The sequence below is a fragment of the Lichtheimia ornata genome, assembly GCF_029851405.1.
Source record: "Lichtheimia ornata isolate CBS 291.66 chromosome Unknown scaffold00014, whole genome shotgun sequence".
Lineage (NCBI taxonomy): Eukaryota > Fungi > Mucoromycota > Mucoromycetes > Mucorales > Lichtheimiaceae > Lichtheimia > Lichtheimia ornata.
In genome coordinates, this window is record NW_026695334.1 from 127873 (window position 1) to 152729 (window position 24857).

The 24857-nt window shown below is 44.0% G+C and overlaps 11 protein-coding genes across 11 annotated transcripts; 4 read left to right on the top strand and 7 right to left on the bottom strand.

Moving 5' to 3' along the window:
• Window positions 1-796: 796 nt before the first annotated feature.
• Window positions 797-2165, bottom strand: O0I10_004013 (uncharacterized protein; the record flags this gene model as incomplete). Its single annotated transcript, XM_058484079.1, has 6 exons — window positions 797-1032; window positions 1122-1280; window positions 1353-1626; window positions 1696-1753; window positions 1810-1869; window positions 1921-2165. 6 exons carry the CDS (start codon window positions 2163-2165, stop codon window positions 797-799), a joined length of 1032 nt encoding a protein of 343 aa, XP_058345067.1.
• Window positions 2166-3037: 872 nt separating this feature from the next.
• On the top strand, window positions 3038-3338 carry O0I10_004014 (40S ribosomal protein S28; the record flags this gene model as incomplete). Its single annotated transcript, XM_058484080.1, has 2 exons — window positions 3038-3040; window positions 3135-3338. The coding sequence occupies 2 exons, from the start codon at window positions 3038-3040 to the stop codon at window positions 3336-3338; spliced, it is 207 nt and encodes a 68-aa protein (XP_058345068.1).
• A 155-nt stretch (window positions 3339-3493) lies between these two features.
• Window positions 3494-4878, bottom strand: O0I10_004015 (S-methyl-5-thioribose-1-phosphate isomerase; the record flags this gene model as incomplete). The annotated part of the gene is made up of 4 exons (XM_058484081.1): window positions 3494-4091; window positions 4167-4686; window positions 4742-4778; window positions 4846-4878. The coding sequence occupies 4 exons, from the start codon at window positions 4876-4878 to the stop codon at window positions 3494-3496; spliced, it is 1188 nt and encodes a 395-aa protein (XP_058345069.1).
• Window positions 4879-5438: 560 nt separating this feature from the next.
• On the top strand, window positions 5439-7537 carry O0I10_004016 (pyruvate dehydrogenase complex dihydrolipoamide acetyltransferase; the record flags this gene model as incomplete). The annotated part of the gene is made up of 9 exons (XM_058484082.1): window positions 5439-5584; window positions 5648-5724; window positions 5810-5855; window positions 5962-6139; window positions 6202-6391; window positions 6447-6475; window positions 6544-6640; window positions 6705-7038; window positions 7105-7537. 9 exons carry the CDS (start codon window positions 5439-5441, stop codon window positions 7535-7537), a joined length of 1530 nt encoding a protein of 509 aa, XP_058345070.1.
• A 212-nt stretch (window positions 7538-7749) lies between these two features.
• O0I10_004017 (uncharacterized protein) lies at window positions 7750-10414 on the bottom strand (the record flags this gene model as incomplete). Its single annotated transcript, XM_058484083.1, has 9 exons — window positions 7750-7908; window positions 7964-8081; window positions 8152-8513; window positions 8569-8838; window positions 8902-8934; window positions 8997-9042; window positions 9118-9354; window positions 9419-9962; window positions 10024-10414. The coding sequence occupies 9 exons, from the start codon at window positions 10412-10414 to the stop codon at window positions 7750-7752; spliced, it is 2160 nt and encodes a 719-aa protein (XP_058345071.1).
• Window positions 10415-10630: 216 nt separating this feature from the next.
• Window positions 10631-11150, bottom strand: O0I10_004018 (uncharacterized protein; the record flags this gene model as incomplete). The annotated part of the gene is made up of 2 exons (XM_058484084.1): window positions 10631-10755; window positions 10814-11150. The coding sequence occupies 2 exons, from the start codon at window positions 11148-11150 to the stop codon at window positions 10631-10633; spliced, it is 462 nt and encodes a 153-aa protein (XP_058345072.1).
• A 444-nt stretch (window positions 11151-11594) lies between these two features.
• On the bottom strand, window positions 11595-12518 carry O0I10_004019 (uncharacterized protein; the record flags this gene model as incomplete). Its single annotated transcript, XM_058484085.1, has 2 exons — window positions 11595-12074; window positions 12135-12518. 2 exons carry the CDS (start codon window positions 12516-12518, stop codon window positions 11595-11597), a joined length of 864 nt encoding a protein of 287 aa, XP_058345073.1.
• Window positions 12519-15461: 2943 nt separating this feature from the next.
• Window positions 15462-17734, bottom strand: O0I10_004020 (uncharacterized protein; the record flags this gene model as incomplete). The annotated part of the gene is made up of 7 exons (XM_058484086.1): window positions 15462-15649; window positions 15710-16097; window positions 16161-16606; window positions 16790-16855; window positions 16930-17151; window positions 17292-17478; window positions 17543-17734. 7 exons carry the CDS (start codon window positions 17732-17734, stop codon window positions 15462-15464), a joined length of 1689 nt encoding a protein of 562 aa, XP_058345074.1.
• Window positions 17735-18816: 1082 nt separating this feature from the next.
• On the bottom strand, window positions 18817-20424 carry O0I10_004021 (uncharacterized protein; the record flags this gene model as incomplete). The annotated part of the gene is made up of 6 exons (XM_058484087.1): window positions 18817-19442; window positions 19603-19966; window positions 20035-20130; window positions 20214-20269; window positions 20337-20363; window positions 20421-20424. The coding sequence occupies 6 exons, from the start codon at window positions 20422-20424 to the stop codon at window positions 18817-18819; spliced, it is 1173 nt and encodes a 390-aa protein (XP_058345075.1).
• Window positions 20425-21406: 982 nt separating this feature from the next.
• On the top strand, window positions 21407-22654 carry O0I10_004022 (uncharacterized protein; the record flags this gene model as incomplete). The annotated part of the gene is made up of 3 exons (XM_058484088.1): window positions 21407-21645; window positions 21720-22173; window positions 22250-22654. The coding sequence occupies 3 exons, from the start codon at window positions 21407-21409 to the stop codon at window positions 22652-22654; spliced, it is 1098 nt and encodes a 365-aa protein (XP_058345076.1).
• A 314-nt stretch (window positions 22655-22968) lies between these two features.
• On the top strand, window positions 22969-24835 carry O0I10_004023 (uncharacterized protein; the record flags this gene model as incomplete). Its single annotated transcript, XM_058484089.1, has 10 exons — window positions 22969-23087; window positions 23163-23199; window positions 23265-23387; window positions 23447-23584; window positions 23644-23748; window positions 23811-24011; window positions 24066-24229; window positions 24290-24548; window positions 24603-24707; window positions 24773-24835. The coding sequence occupies 10 exons, from the start codon at window positions 22969-22971 to the stop codon at window positions 24833-24835; spliced, it is 1314 nt and encodes a 437-aa protein (XP_058345077.1).
• Between the last annotated feature and the right edge of the window lie 22 nt (window positions 24836-24857).

A 24857-nucleotide genomic window follows, 5' to 3' on the forward strand; every position in this document is an offset into this window, starting at 1 on the left:
AATTGCCGCCCGAAAGTATACTTCACGACTCATGCAATTATAGCCAAGGTGTAATATGAGCGATGTGCTCCGCTACTACTATATCACTCAGCGGCACAAAACTTTACCAGGTTCGCCCATACCACTGTATTACAACCAACCATTACGTAACATTCGCCTCCTTTCATATCCAAGTACATTGATTTATCGATTTGTTGGAATCCAATTGCATCGTCTCCAAAAAGGATGATACCAGATTTCTTGAAATAATGCACCCGAGTGATTGTGTTACAAATGTTAAAGAAATCCCGGTTTTGCACCACCCGCTTTTAAAGCACCATCCTTTATTGAAGCCCAGATGTGCGCGCACTCTCATATCGTCAAGCATATGCAGCACATCTTTGGCACACAAATGTCGTTACCATGTTAACCATGCCATCAACACGATCCCTCTATTATTTCTGTTGATAGGGTCTTCATCAAACCAAAAACGTCAAGTTTGTACAGCAGCGCTGATGAAGGATCTTTATTCTTAAACGTACGTCAACCTTGTCATAGGCGCACCAGCTTGATCATCATTGGAGTGACATGCATACAAAGATTGCCAAAGGCAATGCATACGTAGGGACTGGATGTCCTTTTCCATGTATGCACAACAGCACGCTATCTCATCGTCTTCATTGCTTCCTCGCACCATCGAGCGCAACATCATTACCCTTATGAACGCAATACATCCAATACTCTCATGTAGTGATTTGATGGTCATGTACAATATTATTATCGGGCACGTATTTTATAGGTAAGTATTCATGCATGTTTATACAACAAGTAGTAGTATCATCATCACTGCTATAACAATGACGCCACTTTTCGATCTTCTCCCTTGTATTATCGCTGCACCTCCTGATTTGCTGCAACAATGCGTGTTCATTCCACCGACGCCCTTTTCCCATTGTTTCTTGTTGACGTCGAGGACATAAAAGTCGTCCGTGGCGACGCCATCGATATTAACCCCAAAAAGAATGAATAGCCGATTGTTCTCGTAAAGTACCGCTATCAAAGTGGGTTGCACAAGAGTACAATGCAAGTAATTTTAGCTGCTATGATGATTCCTGCTGAGCAAAATTGTATGTAGCACGTACCTGAATGGCCCCATCGTGGCCCGGCGCCAACAGATGCTGATAGATCAACCTTTGTCCACTCGTTACTCTCTGTGTCATACATGTAGCAGAAATCATCAACTGGATCTTTGGTGCCAAAACGTCTTCCACCATAAAGCAGGATAGTGTTGGTGCCTGGGACTATGCATCATAAGGCGGGTGTGGATGTTAGCATCCGTACGAGTAACTTGTGATGTGTGATATCGAACTTACTTTGTGTCGTTGTATGTAAATACCGGGGAGATGGGGTGATAGAGCCATTGCTTGTGCGTTTTGTCCATGTCAAGTTATGAGTGTCGAATACAAGGATTTCATCCATGGAGATGTCGTTAAATCCAAAGTAGCTATTATCCAGTGGGCGTCGTTCTGATGTGCCTTTCAATCCACCAAAGTAATAAATTGTGTATCCGTCAGCACCCAAAGCAGCCGAATGACCTCTTCTTCCATACAAGTCTGCAGGAAACACCGTTTCCCTGGTACTCATTTCCTACATGGTCCACACACATTATCAGCAACAGCCCACACGATGCACCATCACCATTGTCAAAAGACGCACCTGATCCCTGTCAACAACAACCATGGTCTCTGGCTCTGCAACTTGATCTTGGTCATGGCTATGGCACATTGGTCAACAACATTGGCTTTATCATGGATCGGTAGTACTACTTACGACTTGCCACCCCATATCCATACTGTTTGATTGTTGTCAAGGACTGCTGGCACTTCAACACTTTCAACCACGTATTAGCATTGCTGTATGCGATCATCATCAAATACTCACGTGTATCTTGATTGGGGTTTCGAACGCAAAGTACGCCATGATCCCGCATCTGCGTTGTAAAAGAGTGCAGTTCCAAAATCTCTGACGCCATTTGCACCATCACCACCATAGGTCATCATACCAGGACTTCCATCAGGCTGCGATGATACAGCAAAGGCTGCATTGGCAGGCAAAGGTTTACGCTCCTTGTCATAATAGTCGACTACGATCCAGCTATCCAATTGCTCGTTCCCGGTCACATTCATCCTATACAGCCCATTCGTTTTATCCAGATAGTGTTTGTCGCTTGGAAACTTGGCACCAGCATAGCAATAAATGGTATCTTGCTTAGATAAAACACACCCTAATATAATAATGCATTGAAAAATGAGAACACAATGGCCATTGTTGATGATGTGTCTTGTTGGGATCAGACCTTGAAGCGTGGTGGGTGAGGAGGGTCGAACAGCAATAGCCGAATCGATTAGGATGGAAAAGATAATGGACAACGATGCTACTGCAAGCATTGAATGATTCTTCGTTTGAAAGGAGGGAATAGCAGGAAAACCTTGTTTACTTTACAATTCTCAGAATACAAGCACAATAATGTATGTGGTACCTGAAGCTTAGCATTGAGGCCCGTGGTTTTGTGCTCATGTGATGGGAAAATGATAACAATGCAGGGCATTCAACTCATGGTATCACAATTTGAAGTTTAAAAAACATGCTACATTCTTGATTTGCTACTATCAGAGCTTTCCATGCATCATCATGAGATCATACATACATCCCATGGTTGTCGTTTGCCACTAATCAAAGTAATAACCTGCTGCTTTATGTTGTATTGTTTTTGGTTCAGCAACAAAAGGATGCAACTACATGTCATTGTGCATTGCATACTACCCAACCCCATTATGAATGATGTCCCATGTATTCAAGTATTGAAGGTCAATGTCTTTATTCAGGTACCAATTTGTGTGTGTGTGTATGTGTATCATGCGGAATTCTAAAAGTGATGATTGCGGGCCGGCAACACAAGGAGAGTAGGGAATGGGGGAGGGGAAGTTGCCCAGAGCGCACTTAGTGGTGGCAGAGCTGGGCACCAGAAGCAATCCTCCCTTCATTTTTCTAGACGACAATGGTAAATTCAACGGTTGCCATGGATAAATGGATGGATGGATGGATGAATGGATGGATCCGATTGACGCATGGATGAATTGGATGAATGAATTTAGGATGCTCAAAAGACCCCTGTGAAGCTCGCCCGTGTCATTAAAGTCCTTGGCCGTACCGGCTCTCGTGGTGGCGTTACCCAAGTGCGTGTTGAATTCATGGATGACACCCATCGCAGCATCATTCGTAATGTCAAGGGTCCTGTGCGTGAAAACGATATCCTTTGCTTGCTCGAATCCGAACGTGAAGCTCGTCGTCTTCGTTAAAACATATCAACCATCAGAACTAATAAACGGGGCCTGCAACCACCACAAACAAACAACTCCCTCATTCGACCCCCCACAAAAACAGCATAAAAAACCTAGGATGATGATGATGATATTTACACATCTACTACACACGATTTATTATGTATGATGATCTATGCAAGGAAAGCAGCAAGGTCAAACTCAGTATGACCTGGTTGTTTGACAGCGACTCCTTTTTCAGTGACAATAGCCGAGATCAATTCACTTGGAGTGACATCAAAGCTTGGATTCCAGACTTGAATGCCTTCAGCAGCCGTGCGTACAGTTGCACTTGATTTATCCTCCAAAACACCCGTTGTGGTCACTAACTCCTTGGCAGGTCGTTCCTCAATCACAATCTCCTTGCCGCTAGCCATGGAAAGATCAATAGAAGTAGAAGGAGCTGCTACCACGAAAAGGATACCATGATGCTTGGCAGTGATGGCGAGTTGATAGGTGCCAATCTTATTAGCAGTGTCACCATTGGCTGCCACCCGATCAGCACCAACAATGATAGCTTGCACACTTGGGTTGAGACGTAAAAGAGCGGATGCCATGGAATCACAAATCAAAGTAGCAGGGATGGATTCATAGACAAGTTCATAAGCGGTGAGGCGTGAACCTTGGTTGTAAGGACGAGTTTCAGTACAAAAAGCATGCTTGAGATTGCCATTGTGATGAAGGTCACGGATAATGCCGAGAGCTGTGCCCCATCCTGCAGTAGCCAATGAACTAGAAATTGCCCCTTTTGTGTGAATACTTTCGTGTGTGTGTGTGTAATAGAGAGATTGGGTATATGGAACTTACCCAGTGTTGCAATGCGTTAATACACTAATGTTGCTCTTATCTTTGACATGCTCCACGATATATTCAGCACCGTATTTGCCAATGTTCTTGTTGTCTTGTACATCATCCACTAACATCTTCTCGGCAGCTGCAATATAGGCATCCACTACAACATTGGGTTCGGTGGCATCACGTGCAACAGTGTTGACCAATTGATCCAACTTGGCAGCAGCATCGAACAAGTTGACAGCTGTAGGCCGAGATGTTTTCAAGTACTCAAGTGACTCGTGTAAGAAGCGAACAGCATCATCCACTGTTTTGAACTCGTTCTTGGAACGACGAGCGTTGACGTCGACAGCAAGTGATAAGGCGGCCACAATGGCAATAGCAGGAGCACCACGAGTCTTCATGGTCTTGATGGCGGCATGACCATCTTGGACATTGATAACAGGTTCAAAGATAGTGTCGTGTGGAAGGGCCAACTGATTCAAGATTTGCAAATTGCCGCTTGTGTACTTGATCGCCTCGAGTGTTTTTGACACTGCATGGTATGAGGATACAATTACGATAAAGACGTTGAGCGTATGGATACTCACTGGTTATGTATGTGGGTGGGTGAAGAAAATGATGTGCCTAGGATCGATCAACCGACACAAAAATTGGGTTGCCTTGACAGTTTGACACAGCAGCAGCTACAGACAACAACATCCATCACCCAACCAGATCTTTTCATCTCCCTTCTACCTAATAGCTCATATACAATGATTTTTATTGATAAAGGATCTCACAATGTAGGAAAAGGGATGGGTGTTTATTCGGGTGGAACATTATCCATGATGGTGTGTGGGAGTTGCGATGGCAACAAGAGCAGTAACGGAGAAAAACGGGCATTCAAGAGACCATGGATGCACCCCGAGATCAAAAGGAAAGAGATGATTACCACAAAAGGGGATAGAATGGAACACTTTATCAAATCGTAAATACACAAGCATACAAGAGATGCAAGTATTATGAATAGTAGGAATAGTGGTAATGATGGTACTATGAATGATCAAGATGATATAAAGAAAGGGACGTGCACACATACATACACACATACACTATAGCAACGCGTTTAATAAAGTAGTGGGGGTTGTGTTGGGTATATCAGTCGATAGGTACAGCGGGCTTGTCATAGGGTGAAGTCGGAAACATCGGATGGGGGTGTACCAAGCCGCGATAAAAAAAATACTCTACTTTCCCCAACCGTTTCCCGTTGATTTTCCAGCTTTCCTTTTTCTCACTTTTCTCAACATGTCCTCTGCTGCTGCTGCCACCAGACGCCACCTCTTGAGAGCTTCCTCAGGACTTCGTTCAACTGCTCGCATCTCCTCCTCGCGTGTCGCTCCTCTCTTGGCTCGTAACGCTCCATCGGGTGCACGCGCTTTCTCTGCCACTGGGTAATAATGGGAAACACCCAAATGTCAACATCCATCTCATACCATCTCCCTCATTTCAACTAGCAACACAAAGTTCATTGCTCTCCGTGCTCTTGTGAACCCTGCTTCTCCTGCCAATGTCAAGTTCTACAGCTCAAAGTGTAAGTAGTATGGGGTGGGGGTGGGAGAGTTGAGTCTATGTGTGTATTTTGGCGTATTCCCGATATTGATGTATTTTCCATCCAGCTTTCCCCGAGCACAATGTGATTGCTATGCCTGCTTTGTCGCCCACGTAAGTAACTTAACTTTTTTCTTTTTCTCGCTCTCTCTCTCAATGTCAATCATGGCATATCAATAACTTGATGGATAATGATGATTGACCGGGGTATTTGTTATAGTATGACGCAAGGTGGTATTGGCACTTGGCAAAAGGCTGTTGGTGATGAGGTCGTTCCCGGTGATGTCCTCGTCGAGATTGAGACCGACAAGGCTCAAATGGACTTTGAGTGTCAAGAAGAAGGTTACATTGCCAAGATCCTCGCTGATACTGGTTCCAAGGATTGGCCTGTTGGCAAGGTATGTTGGGTGGATACATATACAATGGATCAACAAAATACTCACTGTATACTTTCAATTAGCCCATCTGTGTTCTTGTAGAGAACAAGGATGACGTTGGTGCCTTTGAAAGCTTCACTTTGGAGGATGCTGGTGGTGCCGCTGCTGCTCCCGCTGCTCCTGCTGCTGAAAAGGCTGAAGAGCCTGCACCAGCTGCTGCTGAAGAACCCGCTAGCAAGCCTGCTGCTCCTGCTGCCTCTGCTGATAGTGGTGGTATGTAATCACATTCATATTATTTATCCATTAGCTAAAAAATTGTATGCTATAGATCGTGTCAAGGCTAGCCCTCTTGCCAGAGTAAGTGCTTTTGATTATTCTCAATAGGGGATGAATGTATATATTGATCAACGTGTCATCTATTATAGAAAACTGCCAACGAGCGCAACATTGACATTTCCCTTGTCCAAGGCACTGGTCCTGGTGGCAGAATCATCAAGGAAGATGTTGACAACTACAAGGCTGGTAAGTGATTTTTGTGTATGAGTGCTTACATCTAGGATAGAAGACTGATCATGTTGTCAAATAGCTCCCGCTGCCGCTGCTGCTACTACCACTGCTGCCACCCCTGCAGCCTACGCTCCTCAATCTGCCACTGGTGATGCCTTCACTGATATTCCTACCACCAACATGCGTCGCATCATTGGTAGCCGTTTGACCGAATCCAAGCAGACTGTTCCCCACTACTATGTCACTGTTGAGGTTGATATGGATAAGATCAGCAAGCTTCGTGAAGTGCTCAACAAGTCCTCTGAGGGCAAGTACAAGCTTTCTGTCAATGACTTTATTGTCAAGGCCTCTGCTCTTTCCTTGAAGAAGGTTCCCGAAGTCAACGCTGCTTGGCAAGGTGATTTCATTAGACAGTAAGTAATAATGGGAAGGGATGTAAATAAGGAAACAAAAGATATTAATCATGGATCTATGTGCAGGTACAACAATGCTGATATCTCCATTGCTGTCGCCACCCCCACTGGTTTGATCACTCCTATTGTCACCAACGCTGAGTCTCGTGGTCTTTCTGATATCTCCAACACTGTCAAGGATATGGCTACTCGTGCTCGTGATGGTAAGCTCGCTCCTCACGAATACCAAGGTGGTTCCTTCAGCATTTCCAACCTTGGCATGTTTGGCGTCAAGCACTTCACCGCCATCATCAACCCCCCTCAATCTTGTATCCTTGCTATCGGTGGCACTCAACAAAAGATTGTTCCCGATGAGACCAAGGAGAACGGCTTTGCTGTTCGCAACGTTATGGAAGTCACTCTTTCCAGCGACCACCGTGTCGTCGATGGCGCCGTTGCCGCTACCTGGTTGAAGGCTTTCAAGGGATACATGGAGAACCCTCTCAAGATGTTGCTGTAAATAACACATTCCTAAACTTTTCCAATATTCGCTCTCTCCGTACTTTGTCCCTTCCTACTTTCACCAATCCTTCTTTTTCTCTTTTTAGTTGTAAGCATGCCTAGAAAAATATAAAAAGCCTTCTCTTTGGCTTAAGCATTATCCAAATCGTTCCATTGACTCCTTTACATCTTATTGTTTGACAACATTTGGAGATACAAAGCTATACACATTTATTCATCTTCCATAAGTAAAGCTTGATCTTGATATGGGTTGTTTATCCGGTATACAATCTTTTCTTTGAGCTTCTCTGTAATCGGAGCATGTCGTACTTCGAGAGCCTTGCACACAACATGATATGCATCATCATACTCGTCCAAAGTATACAGCACCTATTTTACTCACTTTTTAGTCCCTTGTGTAAACGCTTTGCCATGACTTGCTTACCTCCGCCAATGTATAAAGAACCACTGGTTGCCATGGATGTAACCTTGCAGCTTCCATCAACAGTGCTTTGGCTTGAGCAAATTGTTCCATGCCTTGGTAAGCTGTTGCCATTCCATACCTAAAAAGATCACATTCACCATCTCAATGATCCATCCAGAGCAACTGCACTGCCCAGGTCCTATACTTACCATCCCAAATACGATCGCTTGTTCGCCACCATGCAATTTGAAAAATGTAGCTTGGCACCAAGACAATTGCCCTTTTCCCATTCCTCATAGCCCAATAAAGCATGTCCATAAGATCGACCCGGGTCCAAATCCACCGCCTTTTGGAACCATTTGCTTGGTTCGTTGCCGCCTTTGGCACACTTGCTCCAATTACCAGCAGCGACAAATGCTTCGTATTGATGTGATCGGTTGTCCCTCATGTGATACGCAAGTAGATTGAGCTCCTTTTCTCGCTCGAGATACCATAAACAAGTCGAATAGATTGGGATGCCATCACAGAACCAGGGAGCAATGTAAAATGAACGACAAAAGAATATCCGAGCCTAATGTGATTTATGAGTATACACGCTTTACCTTTAAAGAATGGGCCCCACTTACACTTTCATAATCACCAGCATCGTAATACGCCTTGCCAAGAATGCATAACACACGAGGAGTGTCGTATTGTCGATCATCCAGCTTTTGCAGTGACAATGCAGCCTCCCGACAATGATAGAAAGAATGGTACATGTATCCTCTTGCAAGAGTGCGTAGCACACCCATCACCTTGTTCATTGCACGAATCACAGATTGGGTTGACAGGCCACCATCATCGCTACTCGGTTTCTGAGACGTCGATCCATCAATGGCAAATATGGCAGACAAATCCTTAATAATGCATCAGTCAATATGATCAACATGTCACGTGCTGATAAAGAAAGAGGTACTTACTTGATCCTCGTCCCCTTCTTCTCGTAATCGTTTCTATAGTTGATAAATGCCATGTCATTATGGGATACACACATGTACATGTATATGATACTTGCCTTGCCTTTTCGTAATCTTGTCAATTTGGTGGCAGGTTTAGCTAAACTATGGACCATCTTTAGCTCTTGATCACATGAATCATAGCATCCACACACACATACACCCTCTCTTTTTCCTCACCTTCCCTCCTTTTGCTGATTTACTCTTAGCGGACTCGGTAACTTTAGCGGTTTTGCTGTGTCGAGGAAATCCAAATCATCCAATTCTGGTAATTCGACTTCAAGTTGCTGTGGTTTGTCTTTGGGAGGTTTCTTGTGCAAGCCATGTTTGTTCCTGTACGCCTCCTCTGTTTTCATCTTTTTGATATCCAGATCGATCATTTCAATATCGGCATCCTTTCGCTCTTCAATGTCACTCCTACATAACACGGATGGGTAAATAAAGGGCCATCATCAGCGAAGAGACTTGCTTGTTGGCTTACCGATGAGGTTGAATACCCGATAGATCAGTGTCACGCATCTTGTGAGAGTAGTGTACAAGTGAACGAAGCTGATCCAATGAAATGTTGTCACTGTGGCCTTTACGTAGAGATGGCATATATAATCCAAGCGATGGCTTATCGAGTACATTGATGGATGGTTGATCTTCAATGCCGTGCATAGATGATGTGGGTAATGAAGGATGCTGTGCTGTTGCTGTTGTTGAATCAAAAAGAGTTGTACGAGGGGAAAAGTCTTTAAAGAGATCATCCGGTGATGCAAAAGGTAAAGAGGAGGACGGTGATGATGATGATGATGATGATGATGAAGGATTGGTTGTTGCTGCAAGATCAAAGTTTGCAATATCAGGAGCAATATCACAAAGATTGGTGTATGCGGATATTTTGAATGGGCTGTCATTGAGTGCCTGCCATAGATAGATTGAAGATGCTCGAATGTTTTCCAGCTTTGCATAAAGTTCCCCAAGAAGATTGCAAATGGATCCACGACTCGGTAAATGGCTACGTCTCATTGTACTCTTCAAGTCTATTGGAAACGAGTAAGTTCTTTGTTGTGTGTGTATGTGTTCATTGTCTAATCCAATTACCGTTGCTCCAATGATGATCCGATGGGTGCTGTTGGTTGTACAACTCGAGAGCGCCATGCAACGCTTTGACGCCTTCACTCCAATACGCTTGCCGATCGCTAAACGAGGCCACTTGTCGGTTACCGAGGTCAAGACAACTGCGAGCAAACAAATGGCGACACACAATGGACTCGGATCCTTTCAGGACAGCATAACTGCCATCGTAATCGTTCAAGAGATGGAGACATTTGGCGTATAAGAAGCGGTAGTCTTCGTTTGTCTGGTCGATCGCATAAAGTCGTTCTGCTAACATGAGCGCATTGCGATAGTCAAAGTCGTCCAGATCCTTGTATACAAGCGACATGAGCACCCATGCCTCTATCGATGACTGTCGTGTAGGTGGATCGCTCATTATTCGAATGAGGGGTGGTTGAAGGAACGCGAGAACAAAGAAAGAGAAAGAGAGAGCGGGGTGTGCTATATGCGTCCTTCGCGAGGTATGTTGTGTAGCCTACTAAATAGGTCTCAACTATAAAGTCTATCCAATGAACCACACAAAGACGACTATGCTTTAATTAACGATGATGAGGATAATGAAGATACGTATTTACAAATGTTCCAATGAAATCTATAGCCCAAAAAGGATCTTGTCACAATAAGCCCTGTATTCGTTAGCTTCTTGAGTAGTCGGCTCAGCTTGATCCCAAGTAGTGATGTCTGAATCAGATAGATCCTCATTTGATGCCTCTTTCTCTATTAAAAGATACAAGATACTTAGATAATGACCTTCTTTTCATGCCAATTACTTTACCTTCTGGATCATCAAACAATGCACTTATGTTCAAAGTGCTTTCACTTGGGAACAGTGGGGGTGGGACAACCACTGAGGATTGTTCTTCGGCGTCTTGTTGTTGTTGTTTGGCATCATGTTGTTGTTCATTAAAGGAGGATCGTATGTGTACGATATCTCGTTGACGTTGTTGTCGACGTTGGGCAAAGACCCGCTTCAACCAGTTTAATTCGACAGCTCGTTCAAACACGGATGCCTTTGCAGGATCTTGACTTTCATCCATCATATCGTTATTGGATTCCAAGGCATTTTGTCGTGTCGTATTTGGTTCGATGTTGGGTGGAGGAAAAGCTGGCATGGAATGATGATGGTGTTGTTCCACATTAAGCGGAATGAATTTGTCTTTTCGGTGAGGGATCATGATCTTTTTACACCACTTGACAAGGGTTTTCCCTTTATCACCTGTTCTCTGAGTTTGATGGATGCGGTGTCGAACACCACGATGAGTACGCATGATTTATATACAAGTATATATATATATATGCGTGGTGTGTATGACCAACAATTGAAAAGAAAATGTGTATGTAAAAAAAGCAAAGATAGAACGAGTTTATATATAAGTGTATACTATTGCTGATACCGCCAAGATTAATTCACCTGTGTATTTGCTTGACGGAGAAAGCAGTACTATGTAAGCAAGAACAGAGCAAACGCAACAATATTTCCCTTATCCCAGATGTTGGATTTTAGACGCTTTCCCCCTCGGACAAATATCATTCACACGTTTACACACACATTATGTTTATATCTTGACAGGCGGTCGAGCAGTGGGTACGACTTTGGCTTTGGGAAATGCACTAGCAGGTGGCCTTGATGTTGTTGTACCTTGAAGCATGGATCCGGTGCTTGTAGTTACAGCATCACCATCCCAATCTTGTACTGTGATCATAGGAACTTGGTTATCAGCATCGCCTGAACATCCAATCACCATCAACGAAGATCGTTTGCCGGGTGTAGTGGGGGTTGTGGTAGCATTGACATCTTCCATTTCATCGTCACTGGACATGGGGCTTTCGAGGCGGAAGTTTTCCAAATCATCATCTACAACATCCGAATGATGATGAAAAGTCAGGTCCGAAGCAAGCACAGCTGTGTTGGGTGGTGATTCAGTTTTCTGTTTCCAATCTGCAAAGGGCGATCCTGGAGGTGAGATCAGAAAGTTCTTTTCGCTTTGTGGCACCTGAAGCTGGAACAATCGCGGATCGGGATTGATTGGATTATGCTGCATAAACAAGTGTGTGAGTATCAAAAGTGCCCTGACAGTTTCATCCCTACAACTCACTTGTCCAAAGTATAGCCGAACAATCATATCCTCATAACGTCGTCCTGGCAACGGTGATGAGGGTGGCTGTTGTTGTTGTTGTTGTTGCGCTTGGCAACCCATGCTCGAAATGTAATCAAGTGACAAGTCCTCCACAACACTATGGTCAACGGTGGTCCAAGAAAGCATCCGCCTATCCAAAAAGTCGCGAGCCTTTACAGCACTGGTGGTCTCATTGTAGACAATCATGAGTCGGCGGAATCCCTTAATGACGACAAAGGTATACAAATCGCCAAACGATTCAAAGTGCTGGCGAATGGTGCTGATAACTGTAGGGTTTTGGAAGAAGATAGCCGGGACGTTGGGCATGAGCAAAGTATTAGTTGCAACAGTGTAGCCGTTCATGATGGTAATAAAATGATATGATTGAATGCGGTAAAAGGAATATGGCTTCAAACACACACACGCACGCACGCACAAAAGAGAAGGGGGGAAAAAGTGATAAGGTACAAGAAAGAGACAAATGAGTTCAAGTTGGGCGCAAATGCGTTGTGCCTTTTATTGGTGCGAGCTAACATACACACACACACGCACAAGTGCAGAGAGGAAAAGGGGGGGATGGGGGCTATTTTTTTTTACGTTGATGCTGCGTTCCAGTTAACGGTGAAACGTTTCTCTCTCCAACGCATGTGCGCATATACACAACAACAACAACAAAAACAACACACACACGTAATGATCCATAGGGGACCATATCTTCTCGAAGATTCGCATATTTAACCATGGACTTCTTGTCAAGCCGCAAGGTGAATTAAATGCACATTATCGCTTGTATGTTTACTTTTCTTGACGCTGTTGCCTGCTTACTCGTACATGCGGCGGCGTCGTCGTCCTTTCAATATACTACATCAGGATATTATGGTTTTGATGCTGCTGCTGCTGCTGCTGCTGCCGATACCGCCGTTGATGCATGTCCCCAATGTGTGGGCTTCGATTGGATAATTCTTGTTTTTCTTTTCGGAATAATCGCAACAGAGCATTCGATGCGCTTCATACATGTATGCGCACACCTTATCCGTATCATTATTATAGTTTCTTTTCACGAGGATACATCTCTAAGAGCTAACGACATGGGAGCTTAGCGCATGCAACTAGTTCCAAAACGAAATCCTGGACCGATGGAACGCCACATTAAGCCATTCATCGACACAAGAGGGAGTCAACGATAAGGAGATGTGCTCCATATATGATACCATCACAGACCGATTGTAGACACCGCTTGTCCAACTCCAATTTTCGCAGCACATTACAACAAACAATGTGATTTTCATATACACAATGCTATCGGCACTACATTGGATCATATGGCCCTATTGATCCTGTTGCTATCCCTATGGATGATCTTGTGTGGGTATGATAATCGGTCAAAAGATATCCATGGAAGAATGGTCATGTGCTGTTGACATCATATGCATCATCATCATGCTTGAGAACATTCGTATCTATGTATGCGAGAATGGCAGAAAGATGAACCTAGGTTACATTGCATACACGATATTTCAAATGTCGCTGTGAAAAAAAGCATTTGCTTCTCGCTGACTCTGATGCTGCTGCTGCATCCGTTTCCATCCTCCTCTTCTCTCCGATGCTACTCCGGATGCAAAGGTTGCATAAATGTAAATCATGTAATCACTATCTATGCTTCAACTCCCATTCTTCATCCACCATGACCATTACATGCATATGTGAGTGTGTATGTGTATCCATCATCATCATCGTGGTCATCATGGGCATACTCAGGAACAAGAATGATGCATATGGAGAAAAAATTAAGAAATGGAAAGCAAGCGAGATTGGGGATATGACCGGGAGCTACACCCACATACACCTTTTGTACATCATGTGTGCTGATCGTGCTTCACAAGCAGCCCATTCGGGCCGTCGTTAACCGCTTCACATATCTTCTCTCCAGAAACATTCCAAATTCTTTTGAAAGAACAAGGTTTACAATACAAACATCCCCTTACAGAGATTTCTTTCTCAATTTCAGGATCGAAAACATGAATATGGACTAGAGGCGTTTATACCATTGTAACAGCGAATAGCACTCTAGCATGTATTGAATGCGTATGGGATGGAAAAAGGGAAGGAGAACATGCACCTGCTGCTGCTGCCGCCGAAACGGTGCTGCATGGTTGTTGTGTTTTTCTTTCCTTTGTACGCTAAAGATAGCTCGTCTTTTCCATTTCTCCTGCGTATGTGTGTATATTATTTATATGAAATGCTTTAAAAAAAGAAAATCCTCTCTCGCTCTCTCTTTCATGTTCTTTGATTCATTGTTGTTGTAGATAACTACCTTTTATCACAATGACAAAGGAAGGGCTCGCATCCATGCATAAGATTGCATGTCAAATTTGGGAATGGTGCACTCGTATAGTGTGTAGATACGCCCATGCTTATGCGTGTGTGTGTGTGGGTGGTGGGTTGCCCATCTCTTCTAGTAAAAGCAGCTCATTTGAAGAGCTTTTGCTTGACAGCAACAAAATAGGCGCCGACTCAAAAGCAAAGGCTGTGGCTTTGTGTCTCCGGATTGGCAATAAAAAGCACGCTGCCATGTGCAAACCTTTGTTTTCTTCTTTATTTACCATATTTTTCAAGGCTCGAATTATGCATGTGCATCTCTGCATTTGGTGGATGGGCATTCCTGAGACGAGACGTGATTAATAGGATCAACTTACTAATACTTGGTTGCCCCCTTTTGTTCCACGGGCACTTGAGTTTCGCGGTTGATCGAAATTTCCTATACAACATCATTGAAAGAAAAAGATAAACTATGCTCATAATGGCATCTGCACTTGTGTGCGTGTGTGCGTGTGCAAGCGTTAGCGTAAGCGTAAACGAGAAGCTCAGGGCAAACCCAATGGTGGGTGATCCTTTTTAGAGCCTTGGTGTGGTGGGGGCCCATTGAAAACTATGATGTGGCTTATATCGCTGATGAAACGACAATCCCTTGGTGTGTGGTTGAAGAAGGGATAATGCATCCTATGTCTCCTTTTCACACGTACACATACATACTCTTGCTCTTTAGCGCACTTTTCACTAAACATACCCCGTGCTGCGTGCACCCTTACATGTAAAAAGAGACCCCTCTGACAGTGGAGTGTGTATATATGTACAAGCAATTTCTGTTTCTTTCAATTTGGGTGATGATTATTGAAAAAGAAAAAGTATTCGTACAACAGAAGGGAAGGGTGAAACGCATTAGGTGGTAAAGTTGGGCAAAAAAAAAAGGAGTGTGGATGTAGGATATCTAGATTGACACTTTGGAGAGGGTGAGAAAAGGGGGTATTAAGAAGAAGCAGTGGTTGGTGGTTTTTCAATAACGTCAGTCTTGGATGATCGTCGTCGATCCGTACCAGTGAACGCATACGCAAAAGGAATACACACAACAAACATCATTCCCAGAGTAAAGCATAACCAAAAGAATCCCACGGTGCCATACAAGAATCCAGCCAATATTGGGCCAAAGCTCATGCCTATGTAAAAAAGAGGATGTGAGCACTCACATAACGTGTGTGAGAGAAAAACGAGCTTACCTGCACCATAGGCTGCATTGAATAAGGCGTAGCTGGTAGCAAGCCCATCACGCTTTTTGCCTTTGTGTCGTTCATTTTCACGGGCAACGACGCTTGCGATCTCTGGGAAAATGGGTGATTGACACCCTGCCATGGTCATACCACCCACGGCTAGCAATAGCACCAATGGCCAAAAGGGCGTGTTGCGGTTAGGTATACCAATGGCAACACAAGCTGGAGTAACCAATGTCAAGGATACGAGTGCCACAATCTTGGTGCCGTATCGATCACAAAGCCATCCTGATACAGCTCCTGATGCAATGGCTGGTAGCATATAGGCAATCAATATCAAGCCAATAGCCGCCTCATCAAACTTCCATTCGGATGCAAGTTGCATGGTCAATGTCGACTATGATGCAAGCTATGTGAGATTCATGATTGTTTCAATGCATGGTTGTTGTTGTTGTGTTACCTCGAATGCACTCATGACAGCGGCTACTACCACTGTCGTATGCAATGCAACTAACAACCGTGGTCTTCGTAAGAGTTGTCCAAGGGTCACTTTTTTAGCTGTGGTATCATTGATATCACTTGCAAGTGGGTCATCGTGGTGAGTGGTGGTTGTGGTGGTTCCGGATGCTTGCAACTCATCACTGGTTTCACTGTAACTGCAACAGCTGCTCATGTTGGTGTGCGTTGTTGAGATTTCAGGCAGCCGATGGTGATGGTAATTTGATAGGGGTGGTGTACCAAGCTGTTCTTCTTCATTGCCTGCTGCTGGATCTCGTTCAGGGTTGATGAACCATTCTCGTGGAGCGTGGCATCGTTCAACAATCACGACCCGCATGAAAAAGTCGACACCACACAAAATCATGGATGCAATGAAAGGTGCTTGGTGACCCAATTTGCCATAGAGGACTAATATCAATAGAGAATTGAAAGAGAGAGAAGAGAAAAAAAAGAAAAAGAAAGGTATAATGATGGATGCGTAAGGATGATTGTGGTATACGTAACGGCCGATTGGCTATGTTGTTAAAGCTTACCACCTATAAACAATGGCATTAGTAACATGCATTTTGTAAGTAATAAAGGAGTGCTTACCACCAATTGGAAGCCCGGCCATCATGCCGAGCGGATAAAATCCAACCAACTTGCCCATTTGAAGCCCTGAAAAAGAGAGAGCGTGTTAAAAGTAAATTCACAACCAAAAAACGATGAAGAGAGAGCATGGATAACTTTACCCAGTTGGTTCTCTGGCCAATTATCAGCAATAAGACATAGAGACATGGTCCAAACAGCTGCATTGGACACACCCTGCAGAAATCTTGCCAAAAGCAACATCCAATATGCAAAGGCGAACATGAACATCAAGTTGGCTGCAATGGATGCTGAAATCCCAAGCAACATTGGAATACGCCTTTGCTTGATTTTATCACCCAGCCATCCAAATATAGGTGATCCAGCTATTTTGTGTGTGTGTGTATGTGTATGTTTTGAAAAAAGAAGGGGTGTGGGAGAGAGAAAGGAGAGGTCAAGGTTAATCATCGTTAGTTGTTTGGTCGTGGTCGTAGATCAGAGTGCGTGTATGTGTATGTGTATATACCTAAAAGGCCGACTGCATAAAGGGCAACAAGGATGCCGGTGTCTCTTGATGTTTCAACATTTGCACTGCTGATGGTGGATGGCGTCAATGTGGAATTATTGCTGTCAACAAGCTGGGCATCATCGCCATGATTTATCCGATTGATGATAAAGGGTGATAATGGAAAAAGGATGGAGTGCACAAACGTCTATAATGGGCAATCGCATTTTGTGTAAATGGTCGGCATGGGTTGTGCTTTAGGAAAGACTCACACTGGAGAAGAGGCCAATGGCTGCTGTGGAAAAGATAAAGTAATCGGATGATCGTACGTTCAATAAGATGGGTCGCTTTCGAATCGAAGGTTTTCTACTGCTGCTGTTGTGGCGATGTTGTTTCTTTCTATCGCGTGCTTCCTTGCCATCAACAGGAGTAACTGCACCCGTTGTAAAGGAAGGAAAAGGCATTTTGAATATGGAAGGAAGCTACGTAGTAATAGTAGTAGTGGTGGTGGTGGTGGTAGAGGTGGTAGTAGTAGTTAGTGGTAGTAGTGAGGGGGACAAGAGGTAAAGAAAAGAGAGGGAGATTCCGTGACACCGGTCCGATGTTGCCACCCTCAATATATAAGGAGGGATCAAAAAAGAAAAATGATACACGCAGACATGTTGTGTTCTAAAGCTAGTAAAGCTTGCTCTTTCAGGATTGGGAGAGAAGCCGTAGGGGTTTGCAGCAGGAGGGCACTGAGTTGAGGAAAGGGGTTAGTGATGATGTTGACTTCTATAGGAGAAAACTAGATGCACTTTTTTGTTAACCTTTTGCTCAATCACACATCGGCATTCGGGAGGTGTTCTCGTTACCCGCGGGCATAAGTAATGTAAACGCTATGGTCAAGTGTCAAACTTACTACATTTACCTGGGGGAGTTGGAAAAACATGTTGAACCTTATGCATCCGATCGTCGTCATCCACTCATTCATTGTCATGCTTTGTTGTCATCTAAGCATTCTCCAAAAGCCACGTTGCCCAATGCGTTACATATTGACAGCGTTTTTGTTATGACCCTACAAAAGGCTTTTCATGATGATTAATGGGCGCGCGTTATCATCAATAGCGAAGATCAGTGTCAATCCAAAACCTTGTCACTGTAGTAGTAAGCTACTAGGTTTATGCAGCTCGGTGATCCTTTACAGACAACCCGTTTGAGAAGGTCTCCTAAAAAAATTCAACATTGTTACATGGCATGAGCATCCAAGCACACCTTTTGGCTTGCAAAGCGAGTACTCCATTTTTAAGAATAAGCATTCACAAATACGTGGGATACATTAACATCATCATCATGTTGATCCTTTCATAAGCACATTCGCTTAATAGTGACGATGATACATGTAGGTGGTAGTGGGGGGAAATAGTTTCACTCTCATATAATTTATCTGCAGGGATTAAAGTTATGTTGGCCGCGTGTATGTACATGTTGCAGTTTACAACGATTATTTCTTTATGTGCAGGTCTTCTAAGTATCATAATAATGGCGTACATGTGCCATGGCATCATTAATTTCTACTCAACATCTCCATGACTACTTCATAGACATAAAAGGTGACTGCGTTGACAGGGAAACCTCGAACGATGGTTGGCAAGAGACCACGGACAAAGACAGAAGGGCCTTCAGCTCGATAAGAACGAATGATACAATCTTTGATGGAAGTGTAAGGTCGCTCCGATCGTCCTGTTAGCAATGCCGCCTCCGATAGTTGTGCTGTGTTGTTGATGCTGCCGGTCGATTGGGTTACACTGCCGTTTTGGGTAGTTGCTTGGGAACCATGATATTGTCTCACTAGCCGAGATTGATGTATTGTCGATTCTGTAACATTGGCTATTGAAGGCATTGCTCGATTTGTTGCCGATGATGATGATAAAGAAGATGACGACGATGAAGATGATGACACCACTTGCATCTGAAGCCTTGATTTGATAACATCAATAGGATATATGGATGACCATGACACAGCCCCTGCCATTCCCCCTGCGACAAGGAGTTTCCATGCATTTGAACTGTCACTGGAGTTTTGTGATTGATCGAGCTCAAGGATACGTTTCATTCCCTCGTAGACCCAAAAGTAAATACCATAGCTTGGAGCATCACGAATAACAGTAATCCATCCACCTTGATAGAAGCCTACAAGGAGTATAGTATAGGATGTATGTGTGAGTATGAGTGTGAGTATAAAACAATGCATATCCATGTGAGAGAGAAGTTGAACCAGGACATAAGGTTGGGGGAAACTACTTTTCGTCGTTCTTCTTTGAATCAAGAATAACAACTTTGTTTGACTTGCCTCGCAGACCGCTCCTTGCAAATATCTCCTTTGACACTTCCCACGAAGACTTTGGAATGCGTGAGACTTGAGCTTGAATCTTGACAAGTTCGGTAGGGGTGGAAAAGAAGAAACATGCGATACCAGCGCCGCATCCTGCGATATATATCTGTGCCAGACTAGGCATGAAGGGCTCTTTTTCTCCTGTGAATCCTCCTCCTCCTCCTGCATAATGTTGATGATGCTGCTGCTGATGCTCTTGCTGCTGCTGATGATGCTGCCGCTCAAATACTCGAAGCAAGCTGCCATATGACACAAACAGAATTGCGTTCAAGCCTGCCAATCCCACCACAGGCGCCAAAACACCTTTGAAGAGCGAATTGATCTACATTGATGCAACTTTTTTTTAGTTGTTGCCCCACACATTCCATTCCATCTGCATTATCCACTTACTCCTTCATATCGGACAAGGCGCGTCAATGTTTGCCATGCACTAGGTGGTGCCTCATTATTCATTGTAGCTGTGGATCTGGGTGCTTGCAGACGAGCCTTTTTGCGATACAAACAAATAAACCACCGTTGGTTGGTTGGTTACCTCTTCGTTGCCACCCCCCTCATTCCCTTTTTACTACCTTCAATACATCGAGAGGACTACCGACAATGATGCCTGCTGCACCTCCAACCCAACCTAATGTAACGCATTAGAACCCAACATTGCACACAACCACCACATGCAACGTGGCATTCTTTCTTACCGGCAACAAAGTCATTGAAGCTCTCAGCTATACTTGTTTCTGTCAGCATGATATACCATCAAAGGATTCGTTAGGGACGCTTACCCATGGTATGAGAATGATCTTGAAGAGATAGGAAGAGCAATGAAAGGCTGACTTTCCCAAATCCTGGAACTCAGGCACTTGTATTCACAATCCATTCATCCATCCATCTATGTACTCACATGCTTATTGCTAAGCAACCACCAAGACCCTTAAACAACCCTTCCTTCCACTCTTTTTCATCCATGAAGTATCCCAGCGTCAAACCCTACTTTAGCTTTGCATATGTCGATAGCATTGTAGTCTCCAAGAAGTGAAAAGAAAATAAAGTTCAGCTGCATTAACTCAAAAGTATTAGAGCGAGATCCCATCTGATCTTTCTTACTTCAATGACCCAATGCATGATATCGTCCCATTTGTTAATTGGAGGATAGTACGGATAGCACACGCTGTTGAGAGTACACTCTAAGAATCCAAGATCAATGCTATAGCTGGCAACCCAAGATTCACCCACCATCAGTTAATCAACAACAGACTATGTACGTAGCGAATTGCTATCTCGAAAACCACATGCTGGAATACCACCATCAATGGACGTGTTGTTGGGCTTAGGTGTGAGACGCATTGACAACATTTACCACTACGCCAACATTATAAATGAATCAATAGTAAGCAGTAATAAGGATAATTGCTACCTATGTCTCCATGGCAACCCCCTCTCAATATGGGTGATGAAAGGTTCCATATGGGTAATGATGGCCAATGTCAATTCCCATCCCCAAAAAGTAGCTAGGTTACCAATGGATCTACCCGCGTTTCCAAGGTTCACACACACCTATGGAAAAGGTGGGATGCATCACAATGAGGGAATGGAGCTTGTATTACGTCAGGTGGTACTATTTGCCGATTGGCTGGAGATTTTATGGCTAAAATGCGGGAAAAACCAACATGGAGTGTGTGGAGCACTCTAGTGTTCGGGAAACTTTGTTGCTTTATAAAGAACCACCCGCGCGTTTTTATAACGACCACACTCTTTCTCTTTGTTTACAATGCCTGTTACCAAAACCACTCTCGACGCTGCTAATGGTATCGACCAATATACCCTGATTAATGAGAAAAAGACCCTCTCTGTGATGGTGTTGAACTATGGCGGTACCTTGACCCATATCTTGGTACCCGACAAGGATGGCCATATTCGTGATGTGTGCGTTGGCTTTGACGACTTTGAGACTTACAAGAATCCTAAAAACCCTTACTTTGGTGCTTTGATCGGCCGATTTGCTAACCGGTGAGTAGTAACATGTTTGCAAATCATATATGCGGGTTTTCGTGCTGAGACTAACAGCCAGCTTCTTACATAAGCATCGGCAAAGGGCAATTTACTCTCAACGGCACTACGCATCAACTCCCCATCAACAACGGCCCCAACGCGTTGCATGGTGGTATCCATGGTTTCGATAAAAAGATCTGGAACGTCTCTATTTTGTCACAAAACCCTGCTAGCATTCAGTTGGATCTCACCAGCCCTGCTGGTGATGAGGGGTATCCAGGCGAAATGAAGACCACAGTAACCTATACAGTCACCGAAAGCAACTCGCTTGAGATTACCTATAGTGCGACGTCATCCGAAGACACGATGGCCAATTTGACCAACCACTGCTACTTCAATTTGGCTGGCCTTTCCAAGAATCCTAATGTGTTGGATACACAAATCACCATGACTGATGATGTTCAGGGCGTTTTGGAATTGGATGAGAATTCTCTGCCCACTGGCAAGGAGCTTAGCTGGGCCGATGCAGATTACATGTGCTTCTCGGTATGTATGAGGAAAAAGATGTAAAGCACATAGAGGAATAACAACGTGACTCATGTACGCATTATTCTGTACGTAGGGTGACAAAGCTGGCACAACTATTGGTGCACGTAAAGACAAGCTTGCTGCTTCCAAGGGCTATGATCATCCTTACGTGATCCATCATGACTATGTGATCAACACATCACAGCTTCCTCTTCGTAAGGCTGTTACTGCATTTGCCCCCGAAACAGGTATCGAGATGGAATTTGCTACTACGGAACCCGCTTTCCAGTTTTACACAGGCAACTTTATTCCCTCGGGTGTTTTCCATGGTAAAAAATCACAAGACGAAGTTGCTTATGGTGAACACGCTGGCTTTTGCTTGGAAAGCTCTCGTAACCCTGATGCTCCCAACAAGCCCGGTTGGGTCAGCAGCGTTTTGCTCAAAAAGGGTGATACATACGGTAGCAAGACCATCTTTTCATTTGGTGTTCGCACCTAAAATCTCTTCCCTTCCCTTCTATCCTATTCTCTTTTGTCCTTTTTCATCAATGTATCATACTAGCAGCACTTGTAGCATAGTGGTAAACACGCGCCAGCGAATAAACATTCATTGCCGTATTGCAAAATGGGTGGATGTAGATGATGATGATAGATGGCGTCCATATGCCATGCTTTAGAGCATACAAAATGTCGGGCACTTTCAGGTCCAGCCACACCCAGCAAGTCGTCAATTTGGACATCCTGTTCTTTCCCCTCTCCCCTTCTTGATACGCCCATTCACTCACACAATTATACAACAACAACCCGTCGATCATGTATCAACAGCCACATATGCCACAACCAGGCATGATGCCACCCCAACAAGGAATGCCCAATCAGATGCAGTTTCGAAAGCGTCCTAGTGAAGCTGATCCCATCACAAAGCACATCAAGTGAGCAATCTCAATTCTCTATTCGACACACACGCGCGCGCGTAATAGTATACTCACTTTTGACGATATCAACAGGAAAAAACGACCTACCGATCGCAACATGCCAGCCAAAGTAAGTTGTCGTATGCTTTATTGCAGCTATTGTGTTTGACGGGGACCACTTACAAATATACATAGATTGAAGCCTTTGTGCCAGAGTGCAAGTTGTATAGCGAGCTCACCGAATTCGAAAAGAAGTTGGATGGAACAATCATGAGAAAGCGTCTCGATATCCAGGAGGCATTAGGAAAGCCCACCAAGGTACATAGTGAATGCGTTGTATGCTTCATTATCTAAACATGGGGCGGGTCATTTTCTAGATCAGAACCACGTTACGCGTTTTTGTTTCCAACACGTCTTCCAACCAGCAACAAGGCATGAATGAAGATGGCACTTTTGATATGAACAGTGGAAATGCACCTTCATGGACGCTCAAGATTGATGGCAAGCTCTTGGATGTATGTCATGTGTGTAATTGGATTCATGATTGGTTATCATTGACAGAATCTTTTTGTAGAAACCACCTACCCAGGCTGGCCACAGGTTCACATCCTTTTTCCGTGCTATTGGTGTAGAGCTTGATCGTGATCCCAAATTGTATCCTGAAGGAAACGTGATCGAGGTAAAGGAATGCGGGTCATGAATGGGTATCATTTGGGTATGTATACTCATATTAGTGTATAGTGGCATAAGCAACCAAACGCTCCAGAGCATGATGGCATTGAAATCACACGTCGAGGAGATGCAAATGTGAATGCACGCATTATCCTTGATCCCGAATACATCCCCCAGAGGTTCAAGATCAGCCCTGCGTTGTCAGAGACTGTGGATATGGCGGTTGGTAACAAGCCTGATATCGTAATGGCACTGTGGACATATATCAAGGTAATATATAGGAAGGGTGTGCATACATTGTAGACTCATTTGGTATGTCTTTAGCAACACAAACTACAAGATGCCGACGATAAACGGTTGATCCATTGCGATGCACGACTCAAACAGCTCTTCAACAACAGCGACAAAGTTCACTTCAGCCAAATCCCTGAGCTTATCAACCAACATTTGTCACGGCCAGACCCTGTAGTGATCAACTATACCATTCGGTAAGCAAGGATTTGGACCTGTGTGTATGTGCCAGAATGGCTCATTTTTTGGTGCTTTAGCGTGGATAAGGAACAACATCAATCACCCCAGGCATACGACATTGACGTGGAGATTGAAAGCCCAGTGCGACAAAAGATGATGAATTGTTTAGCAGCAGGACAAACACAAAAGGAGATTATGGGATTGGACGAGAAGATCGTACAATGCGTGCAAAGCATCAACAATTCAAAGATCAAACGAGACTTTTTGCTCCAATTCTCTCAAGAACCGGTAGACTTTATCAACAAATGGATCGCTAGTCAAGCTAGAGATCTCGAGGTATGGGAAAGAGCATCGCATGGGTTTGCTATGGTGCTGATGTTGGATATACAGGTGATATTGGGTGAGAGCAAGATCAATTTGGAAGAGATGCGTCGCAACGATTTTTACAAACAACCTTGGATCAAGGAAGCTGTGTTCCATTATCTCACTGCCAAGGTAAGAGAGTTATTTGGAGGATGTTAAAAGGAGTATATGGCTGATTGTTTGATGTGATATTTTAGGTCCAACAACGAATGCAAGATCTTATCAATGTGCAGCGAGGGGCACCCCCACCACCACAATAAACACACACGCTCTTCGTATAAA